Source organism: Notechis scutatus, chromosome 7, assembly GCF_049901735.1.
Source record: "Notechis scutatus isolate UNSWTSFEM ecotype Mainland chromosome 7, rNotScu1.2, whole genome shotgun sequence".
NCBI lineage: Eukaryota > Metazoa > Chordata > Lepidosauria > Squamata > Elapidae > Notechis > Notechis scutatus.
In genome coordinates, this window is record NC_142015.1 from 14,333,783 (window position 1) to 14,358,518 (window position 24,736).

The following is a 24,736-nucleotide window of genomic DNA, read 5'->3' on the forward strand; positions in this document are numbered from 1 at the left end:
ATGTCTCACTTAACTACAGAAATGTTGGACTCACTTGATTATAAGTTGAAGGCTACTTGTACTCCTAGTTTTGAAGCTCACTAACCTGGGCTCCAACCAATAAAAGAATCTCTGACATCAAGATAGCATGAGGTGATGAAATTGTTGCAAGAGATAAACCGAAAGAGGAAAGTATGTTAGAATTATTAAGTATGTTGGACATACTGAGCTCCCTCCTGAAATATTGATAACTGCCTATTTCCTGGGCCTGAAGATTTCATCCAGACTTAAAATGAATGAAATAGAGCCTAGCAATTAACATTCTTGGTCTGATCTGGATGCCTACAATGAGGGAACATGTTAGTTTCTTAACTGACTGAAACGTTACCCTTGCTGAATCGTTCAGTCTCACTGACAGTACCCTGAGACAAGATGGCAGTGACCACACCGGCCACCCTATAATGAAATCTAGAAATGTATGCCAGGAGCCTGTCCCAAAATGTGGGGGCATCCAGCAGAATTCCCCAGAACACAGAGGAGAGTCATTTGCAAGCTACCTAGAGCCCCACCCCACCCCAGCATTTCTCTTGAGGCTCCCAGAGCCAGGGAAGATTGGGTGGGACAAACATTTTTCAAGGGTTTGATGGGTTATGGAGCCAGTGGACAGCAGAGACATAAGATACCCTTAAACCTCCCCCAGTTGATTTTTCCAGGAGATGCCTAAACTCACTGAACGTCTTGATGTACTTCTTGTTAATCCCTTCCTCAATTTATTATTTTTAAAGCAGTTTACAGATTTAGGCAGCAACATTGCCTTTTTTCTGGATCTCTTCCAGGGTTATCCAGGACAACAATATATACAAGGTGGCCAGTATCCTTCTCAAGCCGGACAGTACACCACAAATGTGCCTCAACCATCTGCTTCGTCACCCTCCTATCCTGGTCACCGGTTGCCACTGCAACAGGGAGTGAGCCATTATCTTTCTGCCTCCAGTACTAGCGGCCCATACTATAAGGTACCCCGTTGCTATGGTAACAGCTGTACCAGATTCTCAGTGAAGGTGAAAGAGACCTACAGACATTCATTCTGTAAGGAGAGAAAGCAGATTCCTAATGGAATGATGAATGCATCAAGAGAACATCTCCCTAAGGAAGGAGGGAGATATCTGTATTTTCACTAGTTTTTTTTTTTTTTTGCTATTATTCTGGTGATTTTGTAAGGAAAGCCTCCTCCAACCTGGGTGCCCTTCAGATGTGGGATCTTCAGCTACCAAAATTCTGGGCAATGATCATGGAGGATTCTAAAGCGGGAAACCCATCATCCTGAAAATAGTTGGGGAACTTTAAGGTTCTAATAAAATACTCTGTTCTAATCTTCAGCTAGCAGTCATAAGAACAATTCTTCCCAACCAGAGTCAGTGCAGGTTGATTGAATAATTTCACAGGGGAAGAAGAAAAAGTTCTCTCAAGTTTATAGAGTAAGCCAGCAATAAAGGGGGGGGCATTGTTTCTTGGGTCTTAATTCAATGCATCCACTTGTTCCTGGGGAAACTGATCCAGATCCTTTTTCTTTTAGTTCACTTAATCCCATCACACACCTCTTGAATCTTCAATTTGTGCTGAGGTGTAATAAAGGTGTTTTTTTTTTTGTTTGGTTTACTGCACTGTATGAATCTAGTCTTTATCATTTGTAAACCTTGGTTGCAGTTTAGTTCAAGCATCCTCAGTCTGGTTCTCTTTCAAATAGATTTGATTTCCCTTCTCCAAATCTGTAGCCAGCCTAGACTTTCCAGTAGAAAAGTTGCATCCCTCTGCAGAACACCCTGTTGGGCAAGACTATCTTTCCATACTGTGTGAGCCCAACTAAGGTACACATTGGTGTATTGTATAAATGCAGATGAATGGATGTTTCTTTGGTGCAGTCTCAGACCAGCAATATAAAATAGCCTACAAGAACAATAATGCTACAGTATATACAGGAAGTCCTTTATTTACAACTAATTGTTTAGTGACTGAAGTTACAATGGCATTGAAAAAAGTTACTTGAAACAGGTTGTCACAGTTACAACCATTACATCCTCCCACAGTCCCATGATCAAAATTCAGGCACTTGGCAATCAGCATATATTTACAATGGTTATTTGCAATCTTCCCAGTTGTTTTCTGAGCAAAGTCGATGAGGGAAGCCAAATTCATTTAGAGACCATTTCATTCACTTAACCCTGCAGTGATTCATTTAAAACTCACAGCAAAAAGGTTTTGAAATTGGGTGCAACTCACTTAATAGACTTGCTTAGCAGTGGGAATTCTGGCCTCAATTGTGGTCATAAGATGAGGACTACCTGCAATAAGAAAAAGAGTTACATCAACATAATATGGGTGGAAGGACTTTAAATCAGGCCTGAGAGGAAGTTCTATAATGGTTAGGTGCTGAGATATTTAGCTGGCTGCATGCTCTTCCCTTTGTTAGGGACTTTATTCAACTTGTTTGCTGTTCGGTGTCCAGTATTCAACATTGAAGAAACACACAACTTGTAGAATTTGCTCCTTATAACAGTTCATGCACAGCAAACTCTTTGGAATTTTCAATTTCATTGTACACATGTTGTGCATTGACAATAAACGTTTGATCTGATTTGGAAACAGATTTCAAGTAAGCAGTCCAATGCAGCTAAGCCCTCTTTTGGGCTGAAGAAAATTGATCAAAAATCACTAGCAAGGTCAGACCCTAATACAGGGCTGTCAAACTCCTGGCCCGTGGGCCGGATGCATCATGTGCTGGCCATGCCCACGCTCGGTTTAGTGAAGTGGGGGGGGGAGTCCTGATACGTCATATGACACTGCTGTGATGACGTGAGTTTGACACCCCTGCCCTAGTATAACATGGGAATTGAGCAGTCTTCTGTTTGTCATTGGTTGCTCTTGGGATAAAATGAGACTGTAGAATTATGAAACCTATTCAGTATTCTTTGAAGCAGCATTTCTTAACCTTGGCACCTTTACGATATGTGGACTTCACCTCCCATGCTGGCTGGGAAATCCTAGGAGCTGAAGTCCACACATCTTAAAAGTTACAAAAATTGATTTACTCAGATTACTCTAATAACAAATGTTTTTGACTTTTCTCTTTCCAGCCTACTGATCAGTTCAATGGTCAAAATGCCAGTTTCAATGGTGGCAATTTCAACAGCTATGGACAAGCTACTATGAATGGGGTGAGTTCTATTGTTTGCTCCTGACGAGGCATTCTAAGGTATTTGGCAATAATGTAGAGCAGTGGTGGCACAGCAGCTAGAATGCAGTATTGCAGGCTAACTTTGCCGACTGCCAACAGTTTGATCCTCAGTGGCTCAAGGTTGATTCAGCCTTCCCTCCTTCCAAAGTCCGTAAAATGAGGACCCAGATTGTGGGGGACAATATGCTGATTCTGTAAACTGTTTAGAGAGAGCTGTAAAGCACTGTGGCGTGGTACATAAGTGCTATTGCTATTGTTAGGTGCCAGGTGTTATCTCTCTGCCATATTTCTACAACTTCTGAAGGCAGGCAGTTCCATTGGTTGATAGTTCTTACTATCAGGAAATTTCTCCTTAGTTCCAGGTTTCTTCTCTCTTTAATCAGTTTTATCAGTTTAATCAGTTTAATCCATTATTTCTGGTCCTGCTTTCTGGTGCTTTGACAAATGGGTTGACCCCCTCTTCTTTGTGGCAGCCCCTCAAATATTGGAACACTTGCTATTGTGTCACCCCCTAGTCCTTTTTACTAGGCTAGACAGCCCCAATTCCTGCAACTGTTCTTCCTACGTTTTAGTCTCCAGCTCCCCATCTTTGACAGTTCTTTACCAATCTTCTCTGCATTCCAGGGTGGCTTATTCATGTGTCTTACATAGATTCACAAAGTTCTTCCACCTAGAACATACCTTCATACTTTCCCTCATTCATCCCTTTCTCTTTCCTTTTACATACAAAGCACAACATCCTGCTCTTGCTGGGTTCATTTCTTGACTGGCCTCTTTTCCATTCTTATCCCACTTGAAAAAAAATGGAGAAACACTTCTGCCACCTGCGTTAAAGAAAAGGGGTATATGTGTTAACAAGAACTGCACTGTCTTGCATCTTTTTGCAAGTTATTTTTTGTCCATTTTTAATACTTTTCTCCGGTGTCATCTCAAGGGGTTAGCTCCTATTCTCTATTATGGGTCAGAGTTGCCTTTTTCACTCCAAGAGAATAATGTTACATTTTTAACTTCCAAGAGCCTTCCCTTGGTATGGCCAAAGATGGGTGTATTTTTTTCTCAACTGTTTAACTGGGGGGGGAAAGGATATTTTGGGGGAAATTGAAATATGCAGCACAGGAGATAGTTTTCACATGGTAAAAAGCACACAACCTGATGCCGGATCTTGCAGTCCCCAAAATAAGATACAGGTGTAAACTCTGTCTCTTATATACAAGAGAGTAGTTTCTAGTGCTTTTCATAAAAGTAGGTGAAAGAAAAGGCAAGAAGTTGGACGTTGATTGAAGTATAAATAGAACTCTTATTTGGTACACAGAGATCACAATGTGATTAAAGTAAATCAGGAAGTCTTGCGTCTTTATGCCCTTTACCCACTGCCAATTCAAGCTTGAGAAGGCTGACATGCAATATTTTTTTTGGCGATCTGTAAAGATAAAAGGAAATGGTTGCTTCTGTAAAACACTTGGCCCATTCATAGGTGGCTGAGGACTAGCGAAAAATGAGAACAGGCCAGTCGCCAGGTTCCAGCTGAAAAGTCCAAAAGAGGAAATCAGCCATGTAAAAACAAACTGGATTCTGCTCACTGTTGTGAGCTGAATGGCCCCAGGAAGAAGAAACACTGCCTTGATCTTGCATTGAGAGTTACATTTTGTAGTAGTTCTTGCGTAAACGATTTGTAAGGGTTTGATACTTTAAAGCAGGGGTGCCCAACCTTGGCAACTGTAAGACTGTCAATTTCAACTCCTGGCTGGGGAATTCTGGGAGCTGAAGTCCACAAGTCTTAAAGTTGCCAAGGTTGGACACCCCTGCTTTAAACAGTCTACCTATAATTCTTCCTATTGCATAATTCTAAGTATAGGTAGTCCTCAACTTATAACAGTTCATTTCGTGACTGTTCAAAGTTACAATGGGACTGAAAAAAGTGACCTTATGACCATTTTTCACATTTACAACCATTGCAGCATCCTCATGGTCATACGATCAGCTTTTTGGCAACTGATTCATATTTATGACCATTGCATGTGCTCCCAAGCAAAATCAATGGTGAAGCCAGATTCACTTAACGTTACTAAACAACTGCAATAATTCACTTAACAATGTAAATTTTGGGCTCAATTGTGGTCATAAGTCAAGGACTATTTGTAATCATTTTAAGCAATAATGGTTGGGTGGGAGAGACCCACATAAAAAAAGGTGAGGAAGCCTTAGCACATGGATGTGCCAATTTTTCCCACTCCTTTGTGTCCATGAGGTTAATACATCTCAAGGATATTAGTTTGGAAAATACATATTCAGTAGGATGTAAATGCAGCCATATTTCTTCTGGTTCAATATTCAGAAGACTTTCAACTTGTACTCTATAGTGTTAAAGTTTGAGATTGTTTTTACTGGAAGGTGGGCTGAAGCTTCATAAGATTTGATAATGTCTGAGTTATGATTCTGTTCTCTTTTTAGCCGGGAAGATCCATGCCTGGTTATCCAAGCTCTCCTTTACCTGGTAATCCCACACCTCCAATGACCCCTGGAAGTAATATCCCTCCCTACATGTCCCCAGGACAGGATGTGAAGTCACCATTCCTTCCAGACATCAAACCCAATATCAATTCTTTGCATCCTTCTCCCTCTCCCAACATTGGTTCTTTGCATCCTTCACCATCTGGTAAGTCTTGGACACTGAGAAAGTCCTTCCAATCTGGCTGATTTATGGCTTCCCCCAGCTAAAGAGCACATGAGACATCATTTAATAATGACAATTCACTGGTTAATTGATTTATTCATTTACAATATTTATAGACCATCTCAGTTGTGAGACTTGGGGTAGTACACAATAAGGTAGGAAACCAACATAGCATTTAAGTGGCAAAGCTTTTCTTGACTACAATTCCGTTTTGCAAAACTCACATTTTTAGCAAGAAATGGATGTCTCCCTCATTCCCTCATTATTTTTTAAGGAACAAGGCATCTTTCCCCAAAAGGTATTTGAAAAATGAGGTGCCCAGTTCACACAGATGTGCCTGTACTTCTCAATGCACCCGCTGCAACTCAAAATGCTTGAGTCCTGGAGAAACTTCCCCTCTAGATTCTACATATTCACTGGACTCTGGACCTTGATGTGAATTTAGGACTTCTTGCAGAGCAATGGAATTTTGAGGGTCAGGTGTGTTCCGTGGCAGTTAAGGAATGGCAGTTTGGTGCTGGGAGAAAAAATCTTGAGAGACTTCCTTAACTTGCAGTGGGAATAGAAAGAAGAGAGAGTGCCAAAATTCGTTCCCCAAATGCTTGCAAAATTTGACAGAATTAGGGGAAGGAAAGGAGACGACAGCCCTCCTGATGGAGTCAAGACAGAAGCCAGGCCTGTTCTTCACACCACCTGCAGCACTTTTCCACCTGGTTGCCCCTTGCCATGTCCCACAGCCCAGACAATATCTTACTATGTCCCCTGTTGCTGGGTCAGCCTGTTTCCACCCACACCTGCCTTGGCTCCTCTGCCCCATATCATCCCTGCACCTGTGGCTGTACACCTCCCGATCATGATCAGCCCACTCTCTTTTGTCCCACCAGGAAACCCTTGTGATGAGTTGCGTTTGACCTTCCCTGTACGGGATGGTGTAGTGTTGGAGCCTTTCCGCCTCCAGCACAACTTGGCGGTCAGCAACCATGTCTTCCAGCTCAGGGACTCTGTTTACAAGACTCTGATGCTCAGGTGAGACCTATGATGGTTTTCCCAAGCCATGCTACTAAGTCAACATATCACCTTATTCCTTCTCTAACATAGAATTGGCTTCTGCCGCCTTGATCGTTAAGTACAGGCAGCTTTTGAAAGGTGGTTGAAAGCTAAATCCAGAACTCTGCATTTTTCTTTTCTTTTTTTTAGTGGTGAGCTGGGAGCAGAGGATAAACTAGAACTTACTCCATCATTGCTTTTGAACCCACATTGGAACAAAGCAAAAGAGCAAAACTTTAAACTGTTATTTGCCTCCTAACTCCCAACAGTCCTGAAAACCAGAAAAGGTTCTATTTATGATCTCATCCACCTTTCTGTACAATAGCACATTTCCCCCTGTTGTTTCTACAGCCTTGGTTCATATCTTATTTCTGAAATAGCACAGATGAAATATTTTAATTGTCTGTTTTTGAAAAAAGCAGCAACGGGTTCTGCTTTTTTCTGACTCTCTGGGCTGTACCTGGCAATCACTTGAACCTGAGATGCTCTTTCACAAATAGATGAAAGTTCTGGGAAAAGATGAAAATATCCTGGAGAAAAAAACAATACAAGTGAAGTTATTCAAGGATTTGCTTTGACAGCTGAGAAACAATGGAGGAAAAGCAGTAGAGAATTAAAGGGGGGGGGGGGGAAAAATGCAATAGTAGCTATCAACTAGTTGTTAACTGCTTCATTTCAGTTTATTTGTTAAATTTATGTCCTGTCCATCTCTCTACCAAGTGACTCTGTTTCAGTTATCATTTAAGGAAGGTGTTTGGATGTCATCCTGCTGATTTTAATTCAATAATTACTTCAGATAACTAGTTGACAGGTCTGTTTGAGAGAGACTTTCCAAAGATTTCATCAAAAAAAATTATAGCCCTTCTCCCCAGGTGTTTGTAGGTGTTCTTTTGCTGTGTGAGTAAACAATTTCATAAATCTTAACCAATGAAGAAGGAACTTCCTTTAACTGGGAAGAAAATGTTTTTCCTGTCTCTCTAGGAGAGTATTTCCCACTGCTGGCAAATTAAAAGTGAGAGGACTTCAACTCCCAGAATTCTCAGCAATTGCCATGCTGGCTGTGGAATTCTGGGAATTGAAGTTCATATACCTGGGAAACCCTGCTCTAGGGAGAGGTTCTGCATTCCCAGGGAGAACTCTACGATAGAGATGAGGAACTGTGATTCTCCAGGTGTTGATCCGCTACAGTTCTTAGCACCCATCACTTTTGGTAGTGTTCTTTAGGGCTGCTGGGAATTGCACTCTAGCAGCACAATTCTGAGCAGGAATTGAGGACCACACAGGTTCATGGCCAAAAGAGATGGGACATACTAGAGTTTTCTCCCATTGCAAAGTTCTTATCCCCATCGTCTCCCTGCCTTCTCCAAGGCACCATGAGTATTTTCTTTAGAAAGGCATTTTGTGGTTCCTCTCTGCTTCTCAGGCCTGACTTAGAGCTGCAGTTTAAATGCTACCATCACGAGGACCGACAAATGAACACCAACTGGCCAGCCTCAGTCCAGGTCAGCGTGAATGCCACCCCTCTGACCATCGAACGGGGAGACAACAAGACTTCACACAAACCCCTCTACCTAAAGCAGGTCTGCCAGCCCGGCAGGAACACCATCCAGATCACAGTCACGGCTTGCTGCTGTGTAAGTTTGACTTCTATTCGATTGGTAATGGTCTTTAGAGTGAAGGTAGCAGCTTCTCTGAGCCTGTTTTGCTGTGAAGGGCATTGATACTCCAGCTGCTTCAAACAGATGACCACCTCCACTGCCATTTGTTCTAATTCCCAAAATTCCTGTATCAGCTTTTTTCCAACTTGAGGTCTGTTGGGCAGATGGAGACCACTATTCCCAAATTCCTTTAGGATACAGAGTTCTATAGGACTGCAGTCCCAGCCTACTCAGAGGACACCAAATCAGGGACGATGGTCTTGGCCTACCCTTGGCTGAATGGATTCTGCCTCTAAATCCACGCAGGTGCAGGAAGTCCAGGATAAAGGGGATGCTTCCTCTATTTTAAGCCAACCGAGTTACCTTTGTCATTCCTTGCAGCAGCAAATTCATAAGTGGATTGTGTGGATAGCATTTCCTTGTGGAGTAGCTTTTCATTCATACTATTTTCATTTACTGGTCCCTGGGTTCAAATGCATACTTCTCTGGGTTCAGAAGGGCCTTTTTGTCTGTGTGGCTTGTCCCAACTTGGACATTTAGGAAAGAAAGACCCTCGAACTCCATTTTGTTGAAGTGAAAGGTTCAACATAGTCAAGCAACTACAGCATAAGCAAAGCTGGATCTGACTATTCTCATGCAAAACCCACAATGTTCCCATTTCACTGACCCTCCCCGCCCTTGACTGGCCCATCAATGTCCAATCATATTCCTCCAATGTTTCAGAAACAGCTTTGGGGTTCTGCACTTCTTTGGTTGAGTTTCGCATTCCTGTTCTCACAGCTCCATCCTTGATCAGCCAGTTCATTCTGGATTGACCCCTCTGGTTCCTGTCACCCCTTCCTCCTTCCTTCCTTCCTTCCCCATCCTCCAGCCTCCATTTTATGGCAGGAAGCAAGACATGCTGAAGATGGCAGATCTGCCACTGCTCATGACTTCTCTTCTTTCTTCGTTTTAGTCCCATCTTTTTGTCCTGCAATTGGTGCACAGGCCTTCGGTACGGTCTGTTTTGCAAGGCTTGATCAAGAAGCGGCTGCTGCCGGCTGAGCACTGCATCACCAAAAGTGAGTATCTGTCCCCACCTATAAAGTCTGGCCAAAGACACAGAACTGTCTGGCTTGGTTCTTCAGGAGAGTAAAAGCCATCAGTAGAATTCCTGTAAAGTTCCATAAGGCTGGGATCAGAGATGCATGGCAACAGGGCAGATGCTTCATAAATGCATAGCTCAGGAGGAGAAGGGAGGAAATTTCCATGCTTCCTGTAAGTTATTGGAATAGGCCTGATGAGAATCAAACTACTCTGAATGTGTCACATTGGAAAAGGCTGTTCTGAAGACCAGATAGAAGAGTGTAGAGCAGGGGTATCCAACCTGGCAACTTTAAAACTTGTAGATTTCAACTCCCAAAATTCACCAGACAGCATGGCTGCTAAGCAAATCTGACTTCCCCCATTGACTTTGCTTGTCTGGGGAAGTCACAAATGGTGATCATGACCCTGGGATGCTGCAGCCATTGTAAATACCTACTAGTAGCCAAGTGTCTGAATTTTCATAATGTGGTCAAAGGGACACTATGACGCTTGTAAGTGTGAGGACTACTCATAAATCACTTTTTTTCAGCACTGTCCTAACTTCAAACAAATGGCTGTAAGTCAAAGATTACGTGTAAGGAGGGCCAAATTATCAGATGGACCAGGGAAGCTCTTACCATTGTTAGCTGATGTTGGAATACTATGTATCTGAACCCTTTCCCAGTTCTGCTGGCCATCACCCCTCCCAGCTCACTGAGTTGCATAGAAACAGGAAACTGACAGCAGAAAAAGACACGGTAGTCTCTCAAATCTGCCCTTGATCCATTGGGTCTGCATTGACACGTCATTTTTTCCATCCTTAGTCAAACGGAACTTCAGTAGCGGCACAATCCCTGGGACTCCAGGTCCAAATGGCGAAGATGGTGTGGAGCAGACAGCCATTAAGGTGTCTCTGAAGTGCCCCATTACTTTTCGGAGAATCCAGCTTCCCGCCAGGGGTCACGACTGCAGGCACATACAGGTGAGTCTATAGTCATCTCCCATGTCTTCTTACCCCCTGACTAACGGAGAAGGTGGGAACAGAGCCCTGCAGCAAGGGAGGAGGGCTGTTGAAGAGAAGAGAGGAAGAAAACCCCAATCATTGACTCTTGTGGAAGGGAAAGCTTTCAAGGGACCCAGTACAGGTATCATCCTTTCCTGAAATTTGACAGTTGCCCTTATTACCAAAGCCTTTGGGGTTGTTTTCTAATGCCTTTTGCCCAATTGACTCCTGTTTTCTTTCTCTGTGCAGTGCTTTGACTTAGAATCCTATCTGCAGCTAAACTGTGAAAGGGGGACTTGGAGATGTCCTGTCTGCAAGTGAGTATCTATATTTGAGGCGGCTGTGACAAAAACAAAGACATCTGGGATATTCAATCCAAGAAAGGGCCTTGGTTAGGAAAGCAGCATACAAGAGAAAACCTGTGGACCGGTTTTCCCCAACCTTGGGAACTTTAAGGTGTGTGGACTTCAGTGCCAGCTAGGGAATTCTGGGAATTGGAGTCCACACATCTTAAAATTCCCATGGTTGGGGAAAAAATGCTGTGGATTATTTTCTGTAGCCCAGGGCTGTCAAACTCCCGGCATCACCCAGGGCTGGCCATGCCCGGTTTGGCGAAGGGGAAAGAAGTCCGGATATGTCACGTGACACTGCCATGATGACATGAGTTTGACACCCCTGCTGTAGCTGTTTATTGTGGCCAGCTTGGGCTGAACAAAGCAAGTTCTAAAAGCAATAGTTTTTCCATTCCTCTTCAGTGGCACAATTGTCACAGGGCTACTGGGCTGAAGTCAAGAGCTGCTCACAAAACAGATCACTTAAAGGTTGGCAGTTGACTGACAGCAGCACCAAGGCCCAGCATTAATTCTTGGGCTGGGCTCCACCTCCCAATAAGGTCCAGAGGGGATACAGTTTGTCCCAACATCCTTGCTCTTTTTAAAATTATAATCAGGTGTCTGGCTGACTATATACTCAGTTACTGTTCTGTTTTTACCTATAAAATCTTGTACAGCCAAAAATTACACCCCACCCCACCTGCAGTTTTGACATTTTGCAGCTGCAGCCTGTCAGAGTTTTATATGGTTACTCCCTCCCCCCCAACACACACACACCTTATTTCTTCTTCTTTCACTCAGTAAAACAGCCTTGTTGGAAGGGCTTGAAGTGGACCAGTACATGCTGGGAATCCTGATTTACATTCAAAAGTAAGTCTCTTGGATTTGCTGGGTTTGTTTCACTCTTGTACAAAAAGAAATGGGATTGGCCAGGTGTGGTGATGCTGTTTTATAGCCACCAGGGGGCGGGCAAGGGCTATCACCCACCCACCCACCCTAACTCAGATGTTTCTTTCACTCTGATGTTTGAAATTAGATGAAACCTAAGACTTTAGAAGAGAAATAGAAATAGTATCTCTGAAGGGTATTCAGTTGTTCTGGAGGTTGGATTGGTTAGAATGAGCTAGACCAGCAGATCTCAGAAAGAAGGCCTTTAAGAAGAAGGCCAAGGGCCAGTCTCAACCCATAAGAGAGGTCAGTCAGGTTCATGTCCCTGCCTGGGATGCCTTAGAACAGTGGTGGCTAACCTTTTTGGGCTCCCATGCCGATAATTGCGAGTGTGCTTGTCTGCTCATGCTTGCGTGCCATCACCCAGAAGGCAATGCGTGTGCCTCCCCATGCCTCCTGCACATGTGCACGCAACCCACACGACCCATGCTGCATGCTTCTGCGCATGTGTGCATGACTCCCTGCATGTGCTGCATGCTTCTCCTCTGTGCCGCTGCATCGCCATGCATGCACACCAGATACCCGACAATCAGCTGTTGGACAGGTGGCACGCACGCATGTGCAGTAGACCTTTTCTGGGCAAGGGCTCACATGCCGGCGGTAATGGCTCTGTATGCCACTTCCAGCACGCTGCCATAGGTTCGCCACCACGGCCCTAGAGCAGCAAGACACCTTTACCAGATTGTTGTGAGATTATTACGAATTCCTTGTGGGAAAGGAGCAGTTGCTTTTTGTGCCTTGAAAGAAATGCTAGTCATGCTCATAGCAAAGTTAAGGGAGATGCAAATGATCCCTTTGAACAGATCTGAATTAGACCCAAGCCCCCAACTCTCCCTTCTTCTCTGCATGGTAGCTGAACCATATCTGAACTAGCTGCGCCCTATTCAAGTACTTGTTTCCCTTCACTTGGCCTCCTTCCACATCTTTTCCTATGTCTTACTACCCTACTCCATCTCCATGAGCTACTCCAAGAAACTGGCAGTTAAAGATAATCAAATCAGCACTCTTTAAGAGGGCAACTCTTCAATCCTTGTGAGCTGGTTGGTTAAATTGATGTACTTCCACTTTTCTGGTGCTATTCAACTTTTCACTCAAGAGTATTTAGTCACATGCTAGCCAGCTTCTCTTTCCCCAAACTGTGGTTGTCCAGGAATGCATAGCAATTGCAGCAAACATGTAAGACTTCCTGTAGCAAAATGCAGCATAATATTACTCCATGCTGCTGGCTCTCTTGTTTTATTTCCTCTAGAGCCACAGTTCCTCATTTGAATTCCCATAATATTGTCAGGCTTGTGTTTCTTATAACAGTGCTGGTAGAAGAAATGCTTCTCCAAGGAAGTCCATCTGATGACAGCCCCATGGAACACACTAGAGCTTGTTCCATGGGTGGAGTGACAGTAGCACTCCTATGAGCTGTTCTTTGCCTAATAATGCAGTCAGTAATCAGCTTACAAGCATTCTTTTTCAATGAAGAATAGAAATAGAAGCAGGACACTGTATTCTGTTGTGTGTTTTTCCAAATGAAATAATGTCTCTTGGTGAGAAAAATAACATTGCTAAGAACGGAGGCAACCATCCATGTAGCCTCAGAAATGTAAGTTGGAAGCCCCTCAACCGCAACCCTCAAATCTTTGTGAGGCATTTGCAGCAGTTATCCCTTGCCTTAAAGCCATTTAGGGATTTTCTTTTTTAGAACCCTTTGGGATTGTTTATTTGTTTCCCTTTTCTATTTTTCCTTTTCTTCCTTGTGGGCTAGACAATATAATGAAGGATAACACCTGGTGTGTCTTGTGGGTGGTTGAAAGTTACCAGCTCATGATCAAGAAGTCTTGTGTAGAGGCATAAAATTCTAGGGTTGGAAGTGGCCATGTAAGCCATTGAGCCCAACCCCAGCATGCTTCATGACATGCTGTGTGGTTGTATAAATCCACTATATTGTGTGGGAGCCAGGGTTGAGTGTCATGCGCAAACATCCCATTTACTCAGCTCCGAATTTGAAGAGATCACCATCGACCCGACGTGCAGCTGGAAGCCGGTCCCAATCAAACCTGACATTCACATCAAGGAGGAACAGGATGGGCCCGTGCTGAAGCGTTGCCGTACCATGAGTCCCACCCACATGGTGATGCCCAGCGTCATGGAGATGATCGCAGCCTTGGGACCAGGCCCCTCGCCATTTGGATCTTTGCAGTCCTCTTCTGCTGGCGGTGGCACCAATGACTACACCAACCAAAGTGAGTCAGCCTCTGAGCCCTGGTGGGGAGAGGGAGAAAGGGCCAGATCTTGAGGCACAGCAATAGCACTTAGACTTATATACCACTTCATAGTGCTTTTACAGCCCTCTCTAAGCTGTACAGAGTCAGCCTCTTGCCCCCAACAATCTGAGTCCTCATTTTACCGACTTTGGAAGGTTGGAAGGCTGAGTCAACCTTGAGCCAGTCAGGATCAAACTGGCTGTGGCAGAGTTTGCCTGCAATACTGGATTCTAACTACTGCACCTCTATAGAGAGGGATATATTCTCCTCCTCTGAGAGAGAGAGAGAGAAGGAGAGGGAAAGGGAGAGAGAGAGAGAGGGAGAGAGATGGAGAGATAGATAAGAGAGAGGGGGGGAGAGAGAGACTTCTTTTAGACTTCATTGGGATCTCATGGATCTATCTTGTGTATGGTGCATAATCACCATTGAAAGGCACAAGTGTTACATTTGTGTCATCAAGAAACAAGATACACACAGCAGGGGCTTAATATGAATTATCTTAATGATATGATGACTTGCCAGGTCCCTGCCCTATTTATCTCCCTAGATTATATTACATGGGGTTAGAACTAACCTTCATTCATAACATTTGTATATGTACAAGCCTTTTCTGAAGGATATTTTTTCCTTCTGACTACTATTTCTTGTTGTTTCAGATTCAACCTTTTCTGGATCTTACCCAGATTCATTCCCCACCGTGAACCCCGGCACCCCAACGTTAAATGAATTCAACCCTGGGCCTCCTCCCATCTCCTACCAGTCTGACATTCCGGGCAGCCTGCTGACCCCCGAAAAGCCAACTGTTCCTGGACAGGTCAGTGAGACGTTCCTCCTGGAAAATATTGGGAAGTGGTAGTTGTAAATGGGCTAGAGGGGAGGTCTACAACTCTGGGATCTTCACTCTGTAATGGTCAGTTCCTCTTAAGTCTTCTTGAACAAGTAGATAAATTCCTCTCCCATTTCCTCTTCATGATAGGTAATAGTCCTAGTATTGGATTTTGATAGATTCCACAGGCAGGGAGCTTCCAAAATTTACAGTTAGAACCTTGAAAGATTTTGTGGGCAGCTTCTTAAATCTGGGAAGTTTGGCAGGAAACGATGCCTATTTTTTCTCCTGGCCCATTTAAAAACTGTTCATAAAAATCTCACGAGCAATATCACAATCAGTTACTTGGAAGGCCCTCCCATTTCTATAGCTTTTTCATAAACTCCCATCATGCATTTGTTGGCAGGCATGTGAACACAGGAACAGGAGAGGATTCCTTGGGTGATTTCCTGCGCCAGCCACCAGGAGGCCTTGTAAAGGCAGCTGAACAAATGGCCCATTTCTCTCCTGTGACAATACAGATTTTTTTCCCCCAGCCTTACGAGGAGAATCCTCAAGAGAACAACGGAAAGAGTTCTCTCAGGAGTCAGCAAGGCAGGGATGATCAGACAGCTTGTTCTGCTATGTGAGACACTTAAAAACAAAGAGAAAGAAAGAAAGATGCAATGCTTTACCTATTCCGGTCCATTTTTGTAGAAAGGAAGAGCATCTCATTTTAGTTTTAAGCTTCTTCCGTAGTCTTCACTCTGCAGAACATCCATCTTCAACTTCAGGCCCTTGCAATATATGTTGGTTTGTACCACCCATCCTAACTCCAAGCATGGCCATTCATGGGAGTTGTAGTTCAAGACCTGGGGAACCCCCTGTCCTGAGAAAACAGCTGTTGAGTCCACAGACACCAGCTGCACTTTATTCCTCCTAGCCTGTGAAAGTGGATTCAAAATAGATATGTCAGGAGGAGATGAAGAATTAATGCTAAAGGTTTGGTGTTTCAGCAACTAAAAGAGACTAGTGAGTCATTTTCCTCTTTCCTATAAATATTATTTTGATGAAACCGACTTTACTATAATCTAAGAAAAGAGTTGTATAATCATTAAAAAAAAAAGGAAAAGCCAGGCCGGGATAGATCAAAAATTCATGTATCATTGTGACAGGAAGTGATAAGTGTTTATTAGAAGCCTCAGTGATATCATTCATTAGTGCCATGATGTCATAATACAGGTAATGCAAGCTGCTTAATATACATTAAATCACATAAGTGTCATTTGCACAGCGGTAACACAACATAACAGAAGGATTCAGTCAAGATCATGTGAAATACTAATACCACTCTCTAAAGCCTTAGTAAGACCACATCTAGAGTACTGCATCCAGTTTTGGTCACCACACTATAAAAAAGATGTTGAGACTCTAGAAAAAGTGCAGAGAAGAGCAACGAGAAGGATTAGGGCAGTGATCCCCAACCTTTTACGCCGCTGGCATGACCTGGTACTGGCATCAGCTGGGCGCCGCAGCCCGGTACCGGCATCAGCTGGGCGCCGCCATCTTTTTGATGAAAAGCGTGCTTCCGTGAGCTTTCACCGGAAAAGCTCACCGGAGCACTTTTCATGAAAAAAAGATGGCTGGCGCCAACTCGCCAGCGGCCCAGTAGGGAGTTGTTCCGTGGACGGTGCCGGTCCACGGACCAGTGGTTGGGGACTCCTGGATTAGGGGACTGGAGGCTAAAAGATACGGTGAACTGTTGTAGGAACTGGGCATGGCTCGTCTAGTGAAGAGAAGGACCAGGGGAGACATGATAGCAGTCTTGCAATATTTGAGGGGCTGCCTCAGAGAGGAAGAGGTCAAGCTATTTTTCAAAGCACCTCTGAAGGCCAGAGAAGGAATAACGGATGGAAATTGATCAAGGAGAGATTCAACCTGGAAATAAGGAGAAATTTTCTGACAGAACAATCAACAGAATGGAACAGAAGTTGCCTTCAGAAATTGTGGGAGCTTCATCCCTGGAAGCTTTCAAGAAGAGACTGGACTGCCATTTGTCAGAAATGGTATAGGGTCTCCTGCTTTGTGGGGTGGTTCACCTAGATGATCTACAAGGTCTCTTCCAACTCTGTTATTCTATTTTACATTGTATCATCATTTACTCCCTTGCCTTTCCCATGCCTATAAAGAAGTCTGCTGTTACGCACACAACGCACCAACATACAGGTAGTTCTCAACTTACAACCACAACTGAACCCAACATTTCTGTTGTTGTGAGACATTTGTTTGTTGTCTGACTTAACTGCAGTTGTGAAGTGAATCACTGCAGTTGTTAAGTTAGTAACCCCATTGTTAAGTGAATCTGGCTTCCCCATTGACTTTGCTGGTCAGAAGGTCACCAAAAGGGAATCCCATGACTTGGGACACAGCAATGGTCATAGATATAAACCGGGTGTCAAGCAACTGAATTTTGATCACACGTTTATGGGGATGCTGCAAAGGTTGTAACTGTGAAAAACAGTCTAAGTCGCATTTTCCAGGGCCGATGATCACTAAACGAACTGCTGTAAGTCAAGGATTTCTTGTACTTTTGCTTTTTAATACCTTACAAAAGTATTGTATTAAGGGCTTGGACAGGACCCAAAAGTGTCCCCTCCAAGCCCTGAGCACATCCCTTCTTTCTGAGCTGATTGTCTCTCTTTAGTGTGTAAAGCAATGGATCCTGGGAAAGCCTCTCATACCTTCTTTGAATCAAATTTTGGTTGGCTGACCTCCAGCTCTGGCATCATGACAAAGAGAAAAAAATGTCCCAGTCTTCATTTTCTCTGCACTAAGGGTTTTCCTCTCTCAGCATCATCATCATGAAGTCCCTGCCCAGCCTTTTATAGGAGAGAGATGACATCAACTTTAAAAGAAAAATGCACCAAAATTCAGCCAGCTACCAGTAGGTGGCTCCAGGATTCACAGAAGCAAGGAAAAGTGCCTTACAAAGAATCTGAAACTTCACCTTCTCAGTTATTGTCTATGATGACTGACAGCCAGTCAATGGAGTTTTAACCTGTTCTATGGGACAACTTATTCTCCAATGCACCTGAGGGCAGGACAAGAAGTAACTTATCAAAGAGAGATCCAACCTAGAACTAAGGTGGTAGTTCCTGACAGAACCAGTGGAACAGCTTTGTCTTCAGAAGTTGTAGGAGCCCCATCACTGGAGGCTTTCAAGAAGAGACTGGACTGCCATTTGTCTGAAATGGTATAAGGTCTCCTGCTTAAGCAGGGGATTGGCTAGATTAGAAGACCTAGAAGTGTCTTCCAGCTGTCTTATTCTGTAAGCTCCAGTCCATGAACATTGGCCTGCAAAGTCAGCCTTGCAGCTACAACCTTGTCTCTTCTGCCCCCCTCAAGCCCAGAATCCAACAAAGAACTTCAAGATTTATTGGGTTTAGGCTTTACCCCCTGCAGATTGCACCGAGTTATCAGCGGGGTAACAAAACTTCAATCGATGCTAAGGCTGAGAGCTAACCAGACTGAAGAATCTACAGGGGTGCTGGGCATGACTGGATCTCAGCACCACTTGAAGAATTGGCACATTGACTGTTGTGATGCGTGACTTCTGCCCCTGCTAAGCAGCTAATTCCCAATGCCATCATGCAGAACTGTGGGAGAGCCACATTTTGCATGGCACAAACTGTCTTTCTTGGCCAGTTCTGCTCATTGTGTCATCAGCAGATTTCCTCTGTGTGGGATTCCAGGGTGGAGAAATGAATAACAAAACAAGCCAAGAACCACCCCTCCCCCCCAAACAAAATCACTCAAAGATCCAAGTGATTCAATGCATAAAAGAAACCTCATGCTAAAAACATCCCCTTAAGAATAGCAGGTTTGAGTGACTGGCACTCCTCAGCCTACTCTGTGTAATTTTGAGAGGGATTTAATTTCAGGTAGCCCACTGAGCAGGAAGGGAGGAAAAGAAGGGGACTATTTTCTTCATCAGCAGGGGGTCCTTGTCAGATTATCTCGAGGGGAAGGCACTTTCTGCCGAAAAATGTCTTTCGCGCCTCTGCCAGAGACCGTGAGGAATCAGACAGTTTCTCTTGTAGGTGACAGAAGTACTGAGTGACTTCCAGCTGTCTCATGCTGGAAGAAGTGCTAGGCAAACATTTCATAGGCGTGTGTGTGTGTCTTTTTTTGTGTGAGTCTGCACCTTGTTAGGATAATGGATGAAAGCATATCCCAGTCAGAATAAGGCACTGCAACAGAACCAGAAATAAATCTTTGCAGTGTAGGAACGATGCCCAACATCCTGAAGTCAATTAGATGGAAGTTTAGATAATGGAATGGAATGTGAGGGTGACCTTGAGGGACAGTGGGGAGACATGCTGCTTAACAGATAAGAGGAAGGATTCCCCAGTGGATTAATGATCAGGGGAAGAAACTTAGGAAAGTTCCACCCAAGTGGATCAGATAAAAGTGAAGGGTGGAAAATTTGTACCTTCAGACTTGATAGATTCTACACTAAAGTAGAATTAGTTCATTTGGTCATGTTTTCTATCTGGATGACTGAGAAGGTTGATACGTCTCCATCCTTGTTGCTAACATGAGACATGTTTACAGCTGGATTCTTATTTTGCTCTTAGCCAGAATGTGTACAGGTTGTCCTCAACTTACAACCACAATTGAGCCCAAATATATGTTGCAAAGAGAGAATTTTTTAAAGTGAGTTTTGCCCCATTTTATGACTTTTCTTGCCACAGTTGTTAAGCGAATCACTGCAGTTGTTAAATTAGTAGTGTGGTTGTTAAGTGAATCTGGCTTCCCCATTGACTTTGTTTGTCAGAAGGTTGTAAAAGGGGGTCACAACCGTCATAAATACAAAGCAGTTACCAAACATCTGAATGTAAGTCACATAACTGTAGGGATGCTGTGATGGTCATAAAGTGTGAAAAATGGTCCTGAGTCATTTTTTCAACGCCATTGTAACTTCAAACGGTCACTAAACGAACTGTTGTAAGTGGAGAACTACCTGTATTTGGCTTGTGTGGTGAGAGAGCCTTATTTATTTTTTAAATTCATTTATTAAATTTATTAAATTTTTGGCCGCCCATCTTACCGCAGGGTAACACTAAAGCTAAAACATAAAAAGTTAAAAACAAACATTAAAACCAAGGTCACATGGGGAGGGGGGCAGAGTGGAGTGGGGGGGGGAAGGTGGGATCTGCTATTAATCAGTCAACTAACCCAAATCAAACCATCATCCTACCCAACCATCCTATCTTTTCATAAGACCTGGGTCTACCAGTCAGCCGGGGGCCCCAGTGGAGGCACTGAGCAATGGGGGTGGTTGATTGAGTAACAGCAGATCCCACCCCCACTCTGCTCCTGCTCCCTCCCTCCCTCCCTCCCTCCCCATGTGTCTTTGATTTTAATGTTTGCTTTTAACTTTTTATGTTTTAGCTTTTATGTAACTAAGCCGCCCGGAGGAAATCCACTGTTGTTGATCATTGAGGCTGGTGTACAGACCCTGCCAAGTCAAGATATGTCTTTGCACTACATGGGAGTGTGGTCTCTTTGGGCGGTCCACAGGGTGGGATGGGAAAACATTGCGGGATGAAGTTGCCTGCACCAGAGAAAGGGCCTGCATTGTGCGATGGTGAAGCTCCCCCGGGATTGCAGCTCTGCCCGTCCTCCTGTTTCTCAGCAGTTTTGCTTTCTTCGTTTGCAATTGCAGATGCCTCCATCAAGCAGGATGGATCCTTCTTCACACAATACGGTGCAACAGGGCCTAAACAACCCCAACCTCAGCAATCAGCCGGGCCAACAGCCACCGCAACAACAGCAGCAGCAGCAGCAGCAGCAGCCACAACTCCACCATCGGAATCCCCCCCTTCCTCCCCCACCATCACGCCAGGCACCAGGACAGTCAGGCACCGGAGGCCCAGCACATGGGGGGGAGCTCCCTTTCAACCCTGGTCCTGGGATGGGAGTGCCCCCTGGGCCTGTGGATGGGCCTGAACCTTCCCTTGATGTAAGTAGCATGGGGCTGCCCCTCCAAAGCTCACTTTCCCCCCTCTTTCTGAATATGCCTGAAGCCCCAAACTCCCTTTCCCCGCAGCTGTGCCCATGTGTAGAAATCCAATTGGTGTGATGTACTTCAAGGCAGCTGGACATTAGAAAGTCTCCAAGAGGCACACCAAGTGGAGGGAAGGGACCCAAACTAGTGTCTGCCTTGCCAGCATATTCTCCTCTGCTCCATCATTGTTGAATGGGGCTATGCAAATCCTAGTGCCTTGTCAGGAAGGTTAAGGAGTCAAAATAGGTACCTTAGAAACTTCCACAAAAATTGGCCCACCTGGGGGACATGTCTATGGAGATTCTTAGTCGTCCAGCTCATGGTTGTCCCAAAGGTGCTTTTATTTCAAGAGGCAATTGGACTTTCTTGTTTTCTTTGAAGATGTTTCACTTCTCATCCCAGAAGCTTCTTCAGCTCTGAATGGAAGGATTTATATTCCTTGCAGATAGCTGGTCATTTGCATTCTTTTTCTCTTTCCATTCCCCACCATCCTGTCAGAGCTGAAGAAGCTTCTTGGATAAAATGCGAAACGTCTTCAAAGAACAAGAAAGTCCAGTTGCCTCTTGAAAAAGCACCTTTGGGACCCACCTCAGGGAGAAGACTAAGGAATGAGATACGCACTTAAGTCTCTACAAGATCTGCTTAATACCTAAAGCCATATCCACATACAAAATAACGCTTTGAAAAATTCAGTTCTACTCATTTTAAGCGGTAGTTTGGGAACCAGAAAGGGCTTGTTTGCCCACCCTATCTTGCAGATAGTACAAAGACCTTTCCCTGCAGACTCAGGGCAACGTTGTCATGGTTAGGGCATGGCCTATTTAAAAAGACAATTAAAATTTATGTCTTTCTTTCAGCCATAGGCTTTTAATATAATTGCATACAATTTAAAATACAAGTCAAATAATAAAATCAGACATACGAGAATCAAAAAGATAGTAATTCACACAAGGCTTGCAGCAAGGTCACCAGATGAGAAACATAGTGGTGTGGTAATACTATTAATAGTCGTAACGGAAGGCAATCGTCTTCACTTTTTGTCAAAAAAGGAAGAACTGGGTGTAATCTTTGGAAGAGGGCATTCCAACACATTATTATTATTTAGCGCGTGGCAATAGTACATTTGCCAGGAAGCTACAACGCTAATACAGAGTAGTTACTGCCTGCCTTATTATTCAGCGTAACTCCAGCACAGAGAGGTCCCATCCCACAGGTTTGCTAGTTCAGTGTGTTGCCTTTGTCACTCTTCAATGGCAGACAGACCCATATCAGACAGTCAAGGCAGAAAAACCACAGTTTGATTTAAACATTTGATTTAAATATTGGCGCGGAGGGCTCAGCTCCAGAATTACATAAAAAGGTCTCCATTAAGAGAAGGTGAAGTGCAAAGACAAGAGATCTCAACCTGGCAGTTAGAAGGTGATACCGTCAGATTTCTACTCTGGGGAATGGTCTCCATCTTTCTCCGGGCCTCTTGCCTGAGATTTTCATGTCCTTTCCCCCATATCACTTTTCTTGATTGTATGTGTTTTTGATCCTGCAGCCTGGTCACGTGTGTAATGTTCTACCATCACAGAGCTAGTAGATAACCCTGATTCTCTCTGTCTTGTCCTCAGCTTCTTCCTGAGCTGACAAATCCAGATGAGCTGCTGTCCTACTTGGGCCCCCCCGACCTTCCCAATAATAGCAACGATGATCTGCTCTCTTTGTTTGAGAACAATTGAAGCCACCCCAGATGGAAACCAGGCATCATGCTCCACCTACCATGTTCTCTCTCTCTCTCTCTCTCCCTCCCTCTCTCTCCATTTTCTTTCTCTCACACACTCATACACACTTTCACTTACAATTCTTCCCATAGCTTCCCAGGCTGTCATCAAGAGAGAGACCTCACCTTGTATCCTGGTGGTAGCCATGAAGCCCTGCTAGTGAATCAGTTCAAGAGACTTTGGCCAGACAGCCATCTCCTTTTGCTAGGATGGCCTCTTGTCTGGAAAAGGGCCTCCATGGGAGACTAGGAATGCTTGGTTTACTTGTTTTGAGAAATCCTTCCAGCCCAGGAGAGAGGGTGGTGCTGCTGCTGTTTGATGGGGACTGTTCCTGAAAAATGGCTTTTTATCATGTTGCTCAGGCCAGATCAGGTACAGGGCATTGTCTTGTTTCTAATAATATTCCCAAGGTATCCCCAACAAACCTGCAGCCAGGGGAGGAAGAAATGCATCTGGTTAGTCTTTGGAAATGTTAGTAGAACTGACAACTCCCATCATGTGCATCGTTCTTGACATCTTGGAATGAGTATGTCTGCCTGATCATCTAAAGCTATGGAATGAAACTGACACCTCATACTTCATCCACTTTTCTCGTGGATTTTAAAGAACAAATTCCAAGGACATCAGAGCTCCACTATATCTAGAGAAAGCAGATAAAGCTTGCCTGCTCTTATCTGTCCCTGGATCTGAAGCCCTCCTCCCATGAGCTACAGTGGTTCTTCCTGTCCATCCTCTACAGCCTTGATATGGACAGAGCAGAAGTTCACCCAACGGCTTGCAGCATCATGGTGAGAGTATTCTCAAATGCAGATGAGCAACCAGCCCACTCTCTCTCTCTCTTCAAAAAGAGGCTGTTCCCTGCAGAAGGACCCCAGGCAAATTCAAGCTAGGAAATATTCCCCTGTGACTTCCTGTTGAGTGCAAAAGCGAAGAAATGCATCTTTGACTGAAAGAACCAAAGGTTCCTCAGATACAGCCTGACAGATTGCCTCCATCAGTTGATGGATCCATCTACAAGCACAACAATGTACATAATGTAGAAACACTAAAAGAAACAAAAAAAAGTGAGGGTGGGAGGAAACGAAGATGGGAGGGATGGGAAAGAAAATGTTTTAAAAACTCATCACACTTGTTGTATAGTCTCATGGGGCTCCCCAGCCGTGGGGCAAAGGTCCTCTGTATAAATGTGCATAAGCTTCCTAGATTGTAATATAGACCATTCCACATGGGACAGAGAGCACCATCCAGAGACGTGATGCTTTTAGCCATAGCCGGGGCCTGTCCCTTGCATTTGACCTGTGGGGATCCTGCCCAGGAGAGTCTGGATGCCGAGATTTTACTCATTTTAATCCCGAGTCCCCAAATGTTAAGTGGCAGTGAGACAACTCCAAAAACTTAAGTTTTAAAATATGTGTGTGTGTGTGTTGGCCTTCTGTTCCCTTCCATCCTGTCCAGGAACCTACTTTGGTTAAGGTTGCATTTGGGATGGAGGTCCCAAATGTGGTCTGTCTGTGAAAAACCAAGCCATTGTTTGTGACCAGGTTTCCTGAGCCAGGGAGTCCCTGTGTCCCAAGTGCTGACAGCTCTGTTGACTTTCGTGTATCTTGTTTCATTATTGCTATATATTAAAGGATTCTTTTTGGTGGGGCTCACCAAATATCTTTTGTGGGCCATTGTCTTTCAAGTTTGATTACTTGCAGCTCTGAGGGGTAAATGAGGGGAGAAAGGACAGGTCACTTGGTGAGTTATTTTCTCCTCCGCTTCTGACAAATGTAGAAACTCATTTCTTGAAGAGACGAGTCAATGACCTACCCAAGCCCAAAAAGTATTGAAACTGGCAGCCATGTCAGAGAAACCAAGGAATGACTAGGAGCACAATTTTAATTGGGACATAACTAT

The 24,736-nt window shown here is 44.1% G+C and overlaps 1 protein-coding gene across 1 annotated transcript in view; it reads left to right on the forward strand.

The window, feature by feature from the left end:
• The window catches only part of ZMIZ2 (zinc finger MIZ-type containing 2), a 35,232-nt gene extending 10,738 nt beyond the window's left edge, over positions 1-24,494 (forward strand). Inside the window, exons 6-18 of the mRNA XM_087969676.1 lie at positions 816-995; positions 3,114-3,194; positions 5,666-5,870; positions 6,773-6,914; positions 8,359-8,569; positions 9,549-9,654; positions 10,483-10,640; positions 10,911-10,978; positions 11,795-11,863; positions 13,928-14,175; positions 14,853-15,010; positions 20,730-21,026; positions 22,688-24,494. Coding sequence (XP_087825802.1) covers positions 816-995; positions 3,114-3,194; positions 5,666-5,870; positions 6,773-6,914; positions 8,359-8,569; positions 9,549-9,654; positions 10,483-10,640; positions 10,911-10,978; positions 11,795-11,863; positions 13,928-14,175; positions 14,853-15,010; positions 20,730-21,026; positions 22,688-22,795 — 2,031 coding nt within the window. The 3' untranslated portion in view covers positions 22,796-24,494. The remainder of the gene's footprint in view (positions 1-815; positions 996-3,113; positions 3,195-5,665; positions 5,871-6,772; positions 6,915-8,358; positions 8,570-9,548; positions 9,655-10,482; positions 10,641-10,910; positions 10,979-11,794; positions 11,864-13,927; positions 14,176-14,852; positions 15,011-20,729; positions 21,027-22,687) is intronic.
• The last annotated feature ends 242 nt before the right edge of the window (positions 24,495-24,736 follow it).